Source organism: Schistocerca nitens, chromosome 9 (genome assembly GCF_023898315.1).
Source record: "Schistocerca nitens isolate TAMUIC-IGC-003100 chromosome 9, iqSchNite1.1, whole genome shotgun sequence".
Classification (NCBI taxonomy): domain Eukaryota; kingdom Metazoa; phylum Arthropoda; class Insecta; order Orthoptera; family Acrididae; genus Schistocerca; species Schistocerca nitens.
In genome coordinates, this window is record NC_064622.1 from 68,447,169 (window position 1) to 68,460,699 (window position 13,531).

A 13,531-nucleotide genomic window follows, 5' to 3' on the forward strand; every position below is an offset into this window, starting at 1 on the left:
ATGCTCTGTTGCCTGTGTCTATGTGCCTGTGGTTCTGTCAGTGTGATCATGTGATGTATCTGACCCCAGGAATGTGTCAATAAAGTTTCCCCTTCCTGGGACAATGGATTCACGGTGTTCTTATTTCAATTTCCAGGAGTGTATATGACATAAAGAACCTTTTTAGGATATAATAACAAGGCTTTCAAGGACAAAAGTGCCATAAGAAATGGTAACAATATAAAGCATGGTCTACATTCCTGTGCAAAAACATGATACCCATAGTCAAGACTAAGTGTAGCTTATTTTCTTCTCAGTTTTCTTAATAGCTCACAGTAAGATTCGGTATTGATTGTCCTTTCACATCCCATAAAACACACATACAGTAAAGAATTACTGTTTCAAAAAATTGTATCCATATGGACTTATAAAGCTTGGCTTGTGTTTTTTGGTTTGATGTGTGAGGCAATAGAAACACACACCACTGACTGACATTGTGTCTCCATGTTGCCATTGGTAAACTACCTCTCACCATCAGTCATAATTCTGTTCAGTAGGGCTTTTCCTTCCACATCATAAAGGATAAGAAAATCTAGACAAGCAGTAATTCATTGACATTGCAGTTTTCTGAAAGGATGCTTGGAACCCAACAAGCAAGGAACTTATGGTATACTAATCATTTAGTCACAACCTCATTCAAAACACTCATAGAAAACTGCAGAAAGTTGTGTGGCACTAAAGATATCATGTAATACAGGTTTTCACAAGGTTTTCATCAATTTTCTGTAGTAGTTCATAGTTGACAACAAACAGATACACGCTTGATGTCTTCTTGAATTTTCATCCTTTCTTTTAACACCTTCACGGAACACTTAGTTCACATACAACGCAATCTTCATGATAAATTTCAATAGATGAGAGTAAGTTGTTCTTTTTTTCCACTGAAAACTATATTACAGAACGAATTTCACAATTGGTGGGATTTGCAATTGCAATATTAAATTTCAAAGGCTGTTGCAGGTGACTGGGAAGAAATGTGGCTTTCTCACTATCACAAGTCTAAGCACACTGACATACTGCATGAGTCAGTGTACAGTGTATTGAATGTCTCCTGCCCCCCCCCCCCCCCCCCTCCCCAGCTACTTCTCTTGCTACATAAAAATGGATTTTACTTTCCAGAGAGCTCTCATAACATCCCATTGGATCTTCAACCACAAGCTGTGCTTCTCTACAGCTCGGAATAAAAACTGACCAGAAGCAAGATCGAAACTGAACTCTCTCTAATTACCTCACAATCTAATTACAGATGACCAGTCTTACAACTGTTGTTGAATTTTTCCTATTCTTCTACTGATTACACATGGTAACTTCTCACATCTTGATGCAGCTATGGTTTGTAAGTGGATCAAATGTAGCTAGAAATTTTTATCCCACTGTAGTACTTATGTATCATTTATCATTGCAGAATGCTTTACCAAATCTGCCATAATTATTCTGTAATTCTGTTTTCAGTAGTGCAAGCTCAGAACATTGATTGTCTAATTGAGTGAACAGCTTGAATGTAAACAATTCAATGAAATTCCATCAGAGGAAATTTAACAGCACTTCTTGTTTCAGGCTATTGACAAGGACAAGAGTGGTGACATATCTGTCGAAGAATTCAAATTTTTCTTTCAGTGCTTGAACCTAGGACCAGAGGTAAGAAACTGATGGTGGCTGGTTGTGTTGAACACCACGGATATTCATGTATTGAGCAATAGTCTCTCTATTGTGATTCCTTATGTTTGCTCAAACTGAGAGTTATGGATGACATGCTTCACATTTCCTCTGGAATTGATAATTCCAGTATAGTAAGCAACAGATTTATCAACCGCCTGGAAGACTGGGAAGATACAGTCAACTCTTTCTGTTCTTTTTCAAAATCTAGTTATATTCTGTTTTTAGTCTGTGTAGTGTTGGCAGAAGAGCCAACACCATTTTGCTAGAGGAGGCCGAAATGCACGCGTTTAATTACACGCTGACTGGCGTGAGGTCTGGAACAGGACAATGTCTTCAGAATTGCAAATAAAGTACGTAGATGATGTAATACTTAACTTTAATCCATAATTGGTGTACATCGCTCTTGACGATACAAAAGTATAATTTCAATATTAATTGAATACGGCGCCTTGCTAGGTCGTAGCAAATGACGTAGCTGAAGGCTATGCTAACTATCGTCTCGGCAAATGAGAGCGTGATTGTCAGTGAACCATTCCTAGCAACATCGGCTGTACAACTGGGGCAAGTGCTAGTAAGTCTCTCTAGACCTGCCGTGTGGCGGCGCTCGGTCTGCGATCACTGACAGTGGCGACACGCGGGTCCGACATATACTAATGGACCGCGGCCGATTTAAAGGCTACCACCTAGCAAGTGTGGTGTCTGGTGGTGACACCACAGTCTGTATGTAAACTCATCCAGTAGGACATGAGAAATGTACATAATGAATATTTATTTAAGAATAAACCAGATTAAAGTGAGGAACAAGCTAGCATTTCAGGAATCATTTAACAAAAATTCTTTAGTAAACTGCAAAAGATGAGAAAAGTCAAACAGAACAAGGCAACTAATAAAGAGAAGACAAGAATTTCTAGTGAACAATAACAGGAGTTTTTTGAAAGACATTATGTAGAAATTATTTATTTTCATCATTGGACTTACCATACTTATAAAATGTTATATTGCAAAAGACTGCTTCAGCATGTGTCAAACTTTAAAAATCCACTCAATGTACATATGTCATTGTCGTACCAAGCCTTTTAACAGTGTCAACACCCTCAACACAAATCATGGTAAACCACTGTTCTTATACACAGTTTACAAGTTAATTGTACATTTGGTGTCAGCTGCCACAATTAAGATGTAAACAGTGTACAAGAACAGTGGTTGGGATTTGTGTTAAGGGAGCTGACATTCTTAAAAGGCTCAGATATGACAATGAAATAATATTCAGAATGGAGTGTTACAACATTGTGCAAGAGTCTGCAGCACATAACCAACAGACCACTCAGAAAATTGAAAATCCCTGAACATTCAAAACTAAAGTAAAAGAATACATTATTAGCCAACCCTACAATATCTTATCAGAATATCTGGATGCTAGTACTTAACTTAACCATACAATTCATAAAGAAGTGAAGATTTTAAAAGAATATAAATATATCTTGACTTTTTCAGTATGTAGACATCCGATAGTGGTCTGTATAGTGTTACATAAATGCTCTGAATATTTAGGTGATAACAGCTGCTGGGTAGTAGGAGAAGAAGAGCCTTGGCTTTTTTTCAAAGTAGCTGCTTTTTTCCAAAGTAGGTGCTTTTTTGCCAATATGTATAACTGTACATGGAAGCAATACCCTTAATTATTAGTGTGGTAGATGAGCACTATCATAATTTGTTGCTAGCCTCCTTTACAGAAGTATTCTGCTGCACCTGTTTCTGCTTATTAACCCTTTCACTGCTGTGGGTGTGTATACATATCCTGTTACTCCCTTCCCCAGGTGTTAAGGATGTGTATCTGCATGCCTCTTGGGTTTTCCTACAGTGCTATGAACATCTGAATGCATCCTCATTGCTGACCTGTCACAACTGCAGCAAGTTACTTCCATATCTGAATGAAAAAGTTTTGAGTATTTAAGTATTTATCATACAATATATGTGTATCATTGTGTTCTAACATTTGCAAAAAAAAAACCTCATTTCAACACCTTGAGTTTTTTTATAAGATATGATAATTTTTATGATCACATGATTCTTGGTGTGCAAGGATGTGAGTAGATGCATTGCACCTGACCACCCCTCAGATATAAAACCCCATAACTCGAGAGCAAAATGAGATATCCTTCTGCTGTCAATTTTAAATAAAATTTAAATATCTTATCTATATTAGATTTGCTGCAATATACTAACTAAAATCAACCATACACAAAGTTTATGCCATGTATTTTTCCTCTGTGAGATCTTTAAAATTTTGTGCAATATTTTATGTAATTTGATGCAGCACAATAAGTATGATCGATAATGAAAAGAAATTCAGTTAAAGAAATTCAGTTAAAGAAATTCAGTTCTTTATCAATTGAAGCCCCCCCCCCCCCATGAACCATTGACCTTGCGGTTGGTGGGGAGGATTGCGTGCCTCAATGATACAGATAGCTGTACCGTAGGTGCAACCACAACAGAGGGGTATCTGTTGAGAGGCCAGACAAATGTGTGGTTCCTGAAGAGGGGCAGCAGCCTTTTCAGTAGTTGCAGGGGCAACAGTCTGAATGATTGACTGATCTGGCCTTGTAACACTAACCAAAACGGCCTTGCTGTGCTGGTACTGTGAACGGCTGAAAGCAAGGGGAAACTACAGCCATAATTTTACACGAGGGCATGCAGCTTTACTGTATGGTTAAATGATGATGGCGTCCTCTTGGGTAAAATATTCCGGAGGTAAAATAGTCCCCCATTTGGATCTCCGGGCGGGGACTGCTAAGGACGACGTTATCAGGAGAAAGAAAAGTGGCGTTCTACGGGTCGGAGCGTGGAATGTCAGATCCCTTAATCGGGCAGGTAGGTTAGAAAATTTAAAAAGGGAAATGGACAGGTTAAAGTTAGATATAGTGGGAATTAGTGAAGTTCGGTGGAAGGGTGAACAAGACGTATGGTCTGGTGGATACAGAGTTATAAATACAAAATCAAATAGGGGTAATGCAGGAGTAGGTTTAATGATGAATAAAAAAAGTAGGAATGCGGGTAAGCTACTACAAACAGCATAGTGAATGCATTATTGTGGCCAAGATTGATATGAAGCCCATGCCTACCACAGTAGCACGAGTTTATATGCCAACTAGCTCCGCAGATGAAGAAGAGATTGATGAAATGTATGATGAGATAAAAGAAATTATTCAGATAGTGAAGGGAGATGGAAATTTAATAGTCATGGGTGACTGGAATTAGATAGTAGGAAAAGGAAGAGGAGGAAGTGTAGTAGGTGAATATGGAATGGGGTTAAGGAATGAAAGAGGAAGCCACCTGGTAGAATTTTGCACAGAGCATAACTTAATCATAGCTAACACTTGGTTCAAGAATCATAAAAGAAGGTTGTATGCATGGAAGAAGCGTGGAGATTTCCAGGGGCAGATGTGGACTCTGACCACAATCTATTGGTTATGAACTGTAGATTAAAACTGAAGAAACTGCACAAAAGTGGGAATTTAAGAATATGGGACCAAGATAAATTGAAAGAACCAAAAGTTGTAGAGAGTTTCAGGGATAGCATTAGGGAATGATTGACAAGAATGGGGGAAAGAAATATGGTAGAAGAAGAATGGGTAGCTTTAAGAGATGAAATAGTGAAAGCAGCAGAGGATCAAGTAGGTAAAAAGACGAGGGCTAATAGAAATCCTTGGGTAACAGAAGAGATATTCAATTTAATTGATGAAAGGAGAAAATACAAAAATGCAGTAAATGAAGCAGGCAAAAAGGAATACAAACGTCTCAAAAATGAGATCGACAGGAAGTGCAAAATGGCTAAGCAGGATTGGCTAGTGGGCAAATGTAAGGATGTAAAGGGTTATCTCACTAGGGGTAAGATAGATACTGCCTACAGGAAAATTAAAGAGACCTTTGGAGGAAAAAGAACCACTTGCAAGAATATCAAGAGCTCAGATGGAAACCCAGTTCTAAGCAAAGAAGGAAAAGCAGAAAGGTGGAAGTAGTATATAGAGGGTCTATACAAGGGCGATGTTCTTGAGGACAATATTATGGAAATGGAAGAGGAGGTAGAAGAAGATGAAATGGGAGATATGATACTGCGTGAAGAGTTTGACAGAGCACTGAAAGACCTAAGTCAAAACAAGGCCCCGGGACTAGACAACATTCAATTAGAACTACTGATAGCCTTAGGAGAGCCAGCCCTGACAAAACTCTACCATGTGGTGAGCAAGATGTATGAGACACCTCATCTTCAAGAAGAATATAATAATTGCAATCCCAAAGAAAGCAAGTGTTGACAACTGTGAAAATTACCGAACTATCAGTTTCATAAGTCACAGCTGCAAAATACTAACACGAATACTTTACAGACGAATGGAAAAACTGGTAGAAGCCAACCTCTGGGAAGATCAGTTTGGATTCCGTAGAAATGTTGGAACACGTAAGGCAATTCTGACCCTACGACTTATCTTAGAGAATAGATTAAGGAAAGGCAAACTTACGTTTCTAGCATTTGTAGACTTAGAGAATGCTTTTGACAATGTTGATTGGAATACTCTCTTTCAAATTGTGAAGGTGGCAGGGGTAACATACAGGGAGCAAAAGGCTATTTACAATTTGTACAGAAACCAGATGGCAATTATAAGAGTCGAGCGGCATGAAAGGGATGCAGTCGTTGGGAAGGGAGTACGACAGGGTTGTAGCCTCTCCCCGATGTTATTCGATCTGCATATTGAGCAAGCAGTAAAGGAAACAAAAGAAAAATTTGGAGTAGGAATTAAAATCCGTGGAGAAGAAATGAAAACTTTGAGGTTCACCAGTGACATTGTAATTCTGTCAGAGACAGTAAAGGACCTGGAAGAGCAGCTGAACAGAATGGACAGTGTCTTGAAAGGAGGATATAAGGTGAACATAAAAAAAAGCAAAACAAGGGTAATGGAATGTAGTCACATTAAATCGGGTGATGCTGTGGGAATTAGATTAGGAAATGAGATGCTTAAAGTAGTAAATGAGTTTAGCTATTTGGGGAGCAAAATAACTGATGATGGTCGAAGTAGAGAGGATATAAAATGTAGACTGGCAATGGCAAGGAAAGTGTTTCTGAACAAGAGAAATTTGTTTACATCGAGTATGGATTTAAGTGTCAGGAAGACATTTCTGAAAGTATTTGTATGGAGTGTAGCCATGTATGGAAGTGAAACATGGATGATAAGTAGTTTGGACAAGAAGAGAATAGAAGCTTTTGAAACGTAGTGCTACAGAAGAATGCTGAAGATTAGATGGGTAGATCACTTAACTAATGAGGAGGTATTGAATAGAATTGGGGAGAAGAGAAATTTGTGGCACAACTTGACTAGAAGAAGGGATCAGTTGGTAGGACATATTCTGAGGCATCAAGGGATCACAAATTTAGTATTGGAGGGCAGCGTGGAGGGTAAAAATCGTAGAGGGAGACCAAGAGATGAATACACTGAACAGATTCAGAAGGATGTAGGTTGCAGTAGGTACAGGGAGATGAAGAAGCTTGCACAGGATAGAGTAGCACGGAGAGGTGCATCAAACCAGTCTCTGGACTGAAGACCGCAACAACAACATCACTTGAAGATAATCAGATTGTAAGATGAGCCAAAATCACATTTTTTCATGTAATAGTTTTTGAAAAATGAGATGATGAGTATTTTTTACTGGCCAGAATGCCATCTCTCAGCACAGGAACTGGCATTTGGCGAGCAGTACAGCCATCACAAAAGACGCCTCAGCACAGAATGCAAAGAGCATGTCTGAAGCAATGAGAGGGTTAATGCATTAACATGACTCATTCCACATCCCTGATTGCTTCTGTTCTCCATGATGTGATGTGTGGGACGTGATGTATGTATGTATGTATATCCAAAAACAAAGATGATGTGACTTACCAAACGAAAGTGCTAGCAGGTCGATAGACACACAAACAAACACAAACATACACACAAAATTCAAGCTTTCCTAACAAACTGTTGCCTAATCAGGAAAGAGGGAAGGAGAGGGAAAGACGAGAGGATGTGGGTTTGAAGGGAGAGGGTAAGGAGTCATTGCAATCCTGGGAGCGGAAAGACTTACCTTAGGGGGAAAAAGGGACGGGTATACACTCGCGCGCACACACACACATATCCATCCACACATATACAGACACAAGCAGACATTACCGAACTATCAGTTTCATAAGTCACAGCTGCAAAATACAAACACGAGTTCTTTACAGACGAATGGAAAAACTGGTAGAAGCCAACCTCGGGGAAGATCAGTTTGGATTCCGTAGAAATGTTGGAACACGTAAGGCAATACTGATCCTACGACTTATCTTAGAGAATAGATTAAGGAAAGGCAAACCTATGTTTCTAGCATTTGTAGACTTGGAGAAAGCTTTTGACAATGTTGATTGGAATACTCTCTTTCAAATTCTGAAGGTGCTGTCTGTATATGTGTGGATGGATATGTGTGTGTGTGCGAGTGTATGGATGAATGAATGAATGAACTGCAACAAATATTTATTTGTGGACTGGAAATTGGAGTGCCTGAGGTATTATTGGATATTGCATTAAATGAAATTATCTACAATATACCATGAAAGTATTTTGATATTTCAGGTAACTATTGTACATACATAGTGTATGAGGTAGAAAAAACCAAAAAAATACTATTTGCACTAAGCGTGTTATCAAGTAATGTTGATTTGTTCCACCTTTCTGTATTTCACATTTCTTCTATATCCATGCCATATAGAAACTCGCCCCCCCCCCCCCCCCCCCCCCCGCCCTCTCCCACCTGTCATTACACACTCCTAAATTGTAAGCTACTAGCTCCTCTGAACTGTGCAAGTGGAAACTGATCCTCCAGCACACTTGGCCTAAGACTGTGTTAAGTCACTTCCTCAGTCACCCATTTACCTCTCCTTTACCACTTTGTCACTATCTTTGTACTCACTTTTTTCTCATTTCTCATCAGTTTTGGAATCATTGCCGACATTTTCAGCAGTTGCTGAGAGCCTTCAATCTTTCCATCTCAAAATACTTCGCTATCCATGGTTTTACCTCAGCACCTCCCCTTCTTCTTGCTGCCCCAATCCTCAGTCACTTCCTTTCTCTGCCCCCTCCCTATCCCCACAACACACATCTGTTCAGCAATCACTCCTAGACAATCAGTGTTGTTCCATGCAAGGACACACACACACACACACACACACACACACACACACACACACACACACGGAGAGAAAAAGAGAGCGAGCGAGAGAGAGAGAGAGAGAGAGAGAGAGAGAGAGAGAGAGAGAGAGAAGCTTTGAAGACCTTACAGAAGAAAATATTTTTTGTTTTGTTTCAGAAAGCAATTGAGAGCTTCACTGCTATTGATCTGAACCATGATGGACATCTTAGTGATGAGGAATTTATTAGGCTTGGAAGGGAGTATTTTATCACAGAAGATGAGTCAAAGCCAAGTAAATACTTCTGGGGTCCTCTCATCAAGCCTTAATATGCTGAAATATCTGGCAAGAACTGATAATGATGGTGGTAATAACTTTAATAATGCAAACCTGAACATTCGACAAGCTTGTCATTGACGAATGTACTTTTGTCATGCTGAGTTTTTATTCAGCTAATAATAGAGAGAAGTTACTGTTGCCTTGTGACAACAAATATGACACCAGAAAATTACCACATTCTAGAGGCAGAGTAAAGTGAAGAGACTGTGATCTTCACACTGTGGGATATATGTTAAAATGTAGGATAATGTTTTATAGTGTAATGAACTACAGAGTAACTAATTTTTAGTTGTTTAATTTCAAGACACTGTTCAGCAATGAATTCAGAAGGATATTACATTCTGCAAATTTATAGATAAGAAAATTACACAACATTTTTTTCTGAAAACGTAATTGGATCATCAGAGACTAAGGAATAAAAACTGTTCAGAGCATCAATTACATCTTATTCAGAAAATGTGTTGAAATAGTGTGACTGCCATGATAAATTTTCTGTCATTACCAAAGTAAAAGTCTCAACCAGATCCGTATATATTAAATGTATTTTCTGATATAATCTGTAAAATTATGTTTGATAAAGAAATTGTGTTAATCAGGATATTCTAACTGCATAATTCACATGCAATATATTAATAATATGGACAATACTAGGTGATGTTACAAATTTTATTTTAATGTGAAGGTGGTGCAGGACTTCTAATAATAGTGTGTAATTATTACGATAGTGGACAATTTTGGATGGGCTGAAATTATGATTGAGGGAATAGACCTTAAAGATAAAGTGATGAATGATGAACAGGCACGTTAAAAAGGAAGTGAGTAATGCCGAGCAGTGTAAATTTCATAAACCAGCAATATTCACATATTTGTAATGTCTGTCTCTCATTTGAAAAGAGGAATGCTTCATCTTCTCAATCATTATTAAGTACATACATTAATGTGTGTTTGAAGACAGGTGAGGCATTTTTGGGTTACTGGATGATTGGCTGTGGTGAATTAAGGTATGTTATACCTTAATATTTAATGAGCTGTATTCACTGCCATTTGCATTTAAGTGCAAAGTGATCATTTATGTCAAAGTGGACACCATCTCTAATATTTGGTAAAGAGATTGTCCTGCACTCACAGCTTAACTCTTTTAGTTTGATCTGTTAGAGTGGGCAGTCATTTCCCATCTAAGGCTTTTAGACACTTTATGTGCGTAATGCTTTTTGAGTGAATCATCACCTTGTATTGCAGTATTTAAAAAGAGATATTTACACAGAAGCTGAAGCTGTTGATAAGCAAAACCAACATTTTATATACAGTTTTAAATATTTTATGTCTTGAGTAAAATACAGTAAGCAACACATTACGTGGAAAAAAAATCTATCTTCCAATATATTGGGTGTATTTCCTATTTTTATATATTTTGTAATTTCATGTTTTGTAAGACATAGAGATAATGGATGGTCTGTAAGTGACAAAGAGACTAAATAAAGTATATAGTCCATGTTTTATTTCAGTGCTCATGGAGAACAATTTCTTGTTTTTGTTATTGTTAATATATGACTTCACTCAAATCATTTGGATGACATTTTTCATGAATATTAACATAAAAATTAACAAGTGCTGAAACTCACCAACTAAATCATAAAACCCTACATACTGATAGCGACCTGTTCAGTGGTGAAATATGTTTTCTCCTGAATGTTTTGGCTTACTAGGTTTTGTCACTGCTTATGTGTTGTGCAGAACTCATCAAAATAATAATTTTTTCCCTTTGTTACAAACTACTCCTATGTTGCTAATAAAAAATCACCAATTATTCTTGTGCACTTTATTGGGAATAATATTGCTAAGTTTGTACAACCATTTTAAGCAAGAAGGAAGTTCAAAATAGTATTTAAGTCTAGAAATATACTCAAGTGTTTCTCATGAATCTTTGTTGAAAATATGGCTCATTGAAAACAATGATGTCTTGTTGTATGATTGGGTTCTTTTGAGTTTGGCAGTTTGGACACTGCATAATTAAATTTGTTCATCAGCACTTTTATTTTATTCACCTCACATTTCAGTAAAATGTCGCAAATTCGGTTTCCATTCTGATACAATACTTTTGTTTGAGTATAATAATTTCATATCAATTCATGAAAGCCACTTCACAACAGCTCAGGCCATAACTCACTAACAACTTGTTATGCAAATCAACAGGTACAAAGACATAGAAGTCACAGTTCAACGATTTTATAATACATAAATCTTTTACATCCAAGGAGTTCCATACACAACTGAATACTTCTTTTATAAATTTTTCAGAATAAATTATTATACAAATAGTAATAATGACAGTAATTTTTAAAATATAATTACAATTTCAAATTAAACTGGAAATTAATCTTCTGTTAATTTTATATATTACTTCTGTTTATGAAACAATATAAATGTGGATTATGTTATCAGATTTATGATTTTGATTTCATTGATTGTGTTTTGAATTTAATGTGAATATCATAGTCTACAATACATGAGAGAGATAGTAGCGCTGACCAGTTCCATTACACCTTATTGACTGAAAGAAAATGCTTAATAACATACACCCTGATTTACACAGCCAGAAACTTGACCTGGGGAGAGGAACTGTACAGAGTTAGCAAGCCCTGTCTTCTTGTGGTGCAGCCACTACTTGTATGCTTTGTGTTTCATATGAAGCATTTACACTCTCTGTGGGAAGTGTTATATATGAGTCATAGGTAGAACCTGTGATTGACAAGGAACTCTTGCATCATTCCAGTAGAAACAATCATAACACTAGCCAGGAAAGTAGAACATGCTGGTCAACAACATCTGCTACTGTGTTTCTATAGATTGCTTGGTTGGATCACTAAGAGTGGCAGTGAATAGACACAAACACAAAGGCCCTGAAGTTATCTGAGTTTTACTGATTCATAAGTAGGGATCCTGATATACAGGAAACAGTTTACAAGACAGTATTAGAACAAGTGCACATGTAAAATGGAGTCTCACATAATTTTACAGCTATTTTCTGTGTCCTCTATGACAAAAGTACTGTGCTAAGTCACTAGCTTTCTTTAATTATAACTATTATTGACAATTAAACAATTGTTAATTGCAGTTAACTAAATAGATGGTAATTAATACATAGTACAATCTGATCGACACTCCATGGAAATTGTTTTCCATTAAGACCACATTCTTTAAACTATACACTTTTACATCAGAATAGTTGTAACATTTCTATCTGTTGTGTTGGCTGAAGAGCCAACACCGTGTTACTAGAGGAGGCCGAAATGCACGCGTTTTAGCTCACGCAGGCTGGTGTGAGGAGGGAAGAACTATACTGACGTGAGGTCTGGAACATGACAAGGAATTAGAATTCAGAAATCGGACTTAATTAGTTTGATACTTAACTTTAATCCACTAATGATGAACATCATTCTTGACGGTACATGATTCACAATATTATCTGTTCAGAATTCATTCTAATTACTGAATATGGCGCCTTGCTAGGTCGTAGCAAATGACGTAGCTGAAGGCTATGCTAAACTATTGTCTCTGCAAATGAGAGCGTATGTAGGCAGTGAACCATCGCTAGCAAAGTTGGCTGTACAACTGGGGCGAGTGCTAGGGAGTCTCTCTAGAGCTGCCGCGTGGCGGCGCTCGGTCTGCAGTCACTGACAGTGGCGACACACGGGTCCGACGTATACTAACGGACCGCGGCCGATTTAAAGGCTACCACTTAGCAAGTGTGGTGTCTGGTGGTGACACCACACTATCTTTCCCCATTCTCATGCATTTATTCCAGTAGCTAATTTCTTTAAACAAACTTCTGTCAAGATCGACTGTTCTCCCATCCAAGAAGCAAAATAGATATATCTCAATTTTACAATGACTCAACTAAATTTGTTTCCAAACCAGCTTCAAATATGTAGAGGTCTAGGACCACATAGCCCAACAATCTCTGAGTTATTAATATTCTCATGCGAGGACCACATCTGTGCTTCAGATTACATCAAAACACCATCTATGCTCAGTAGAATTCCCAGTACACTCATAGTTGAGAATTACTCTACACTCTTGTTAATCCAGCCATTCCCTGCACATATGGATGCCATTTCATTGGAAGTGCTGAATTATTGAGTGTCTGTAATTTAGCTCAGACACCTTCGGGGCATACTTTATTAAACCCAAAGGTACATTGCTTTTCACATAAAACTTAAGTCATCAGTGTGTACATATACGGTAGTGTTAATCACTATGGAACATGTCCTGAACTTATATTTGTCAGAATGATGATAGATG

At 37.7% G+C, this 13,531-nt stretch overlaps 1 protein-coding gene across 1 annotated transcript in view; it reads left to right on the plus strand.

Moving 5' to 3' along the window:
* Nucleotides 1-9,484, plus strand: part of LOC126204013 (sarcoplasmic calcium-binding protein) — a 186,685-nt gene extending 177,201 nt beyond the window's left edge. The window contains exons 5-6 of the mRNA XM_049938442.1: nucleotides 1,597-1,677; nucleotides 9,070-9,484. Coding sequence (XP_049794399.1) covers nucleotides 1,597-1,677; nucleotides 9,070-9,219 — 231 coding nt within the window. The 3' untranslated portion in view covers nucleotides 9,220-9,484. The remainder of the gene's footprint in view (nucleotides 1-1,596; nucleotides 1,678-9,069) is intronic.
* The last annotated feature ends 4,047 nt before the right edge of the window (nucleotides 9,485-13,531 follow it).